The 1,083-nt window shown below is 34.3% G+C and overlaps 1 protein-coding gene across 1 annotated transcript; it reads left to right on the top strand.

The window, feature by feature from the left end:
• Positions 1–551: 551 nt before the first annotated feature.
• LOC103311663 lies at positions 552–1,077 on the top strand (the record flags this gene model as incomplete). Its single annotated transcript, XM_016809449.1, has 2 exons — positions 552–648; positions 778–1,077. Coding segments are annotated over exons 1-2 (397 nt in total), but the record flags the coding sequence as incomplete, so codon positions are not given.
• Positions 1,078–1,083: the final 6 nt, after the last annotated feature.

Here is a 1,083-nt window from a genome sequence, read left to right as displayed (position 1 = left end):
GTAAGGGTCATAATATTATTCTGAAAAAAACGAGTTAAGTCAGTTTATATGTTGTGCATAAGGAGATAAGTCAACATGACTCATTATGCACATAAATATAATATGTGTAATAAGGTGATAAGTGAGTTATCCTCTTTTGTACAAACTAAATCACTTCAATTACATTTAATTCCATTTTTCACATGTGAATACTAATATTAAATATCATCCTATGACTTATCCCGTTCTGCCCAAACGTAAAGAATTTTTTTCTCAATATTGTAACCTTATAACCCCAAATTCGCATTTTTTGACATATCCCCCTTTGCCCGAACACCACAGAATTACTGTATAGTTTCATTGTATAGATCCCCCAATGGTAATGGTAACCTCTTTCTAGAACAACTACAAGACCTACTACCTAAATTAATACAAGACAACAAAAATATAAATATAATTATCTGTTGTAATATTAATATTAACTTATTAAACAATGATAATTTCACTAATAATTACATAAGTTTAATGTCATCCTATGGATTTATCTCGTATACGCGCTATATTACAAGGTTATGCCAGATATAAAACATTTACGTGTTTTTGGTACTGTCGTATATACACACATACCAAAACAAAAACGTAAGAAGTGGGATCCAAAGAGTGAAAAAGGTATATTTGTTGGCTATTCGAATAACACGAAAGGTTATCGTGTGTATTTTTCGAAAACAAATACAATTTCGTTGTCTAGGGACATCATATTCGAAAATTAAAGCAATAGATTTGAGAATATAATTGTAGACAAATTAGAGTTCACAGATACACCGACTCAGATCAAAGACGATCCGGTCAAGGTCGAATCGACGATGGTCGACAACAGGAGTGGCATGGTATTGCGGGATCGGAACACATTAAAAGCGCCGATCAGGTACAATGTGTCGTCGTTCATCGCCAATTGCAACCAGCCACTAAATCGTGATGAAGCAATCAGTGCCCCACATAAAAATGAATTGGAGGACGCTATGCACGATGAAATAACGTCGTTACACGAAAACAACACTTGGTCACTAGTTAATTTGCCTCAGGGCAAGGTTGCATTACGTAATG

This window comes from Acyrthosiphon pisum, unplaced genomic scaffold (assembly GCF_005508785.2).
Source record: "Acyrthosiphon pisum isolate AL4f unplaced genomic scaffold, pea_aphid_22Mar2018_4r6ur Scaffold_12680;HRSCAF=13313, whole genome shotgun sequence".
NCBI classification, from domain to species: domain Eukaryota; kingdom Metazoa; phylum Arthropoda; class Insecta; order Hemiptera; family Aphididae; genus Acyrthosiphon; species Acyrthosiphon pisum.
The sequence above is the reverse complement of the archived record's forward strand: the minus strand, read 5'-3'. Positions and strand labels throughout refer to the sequence as shown.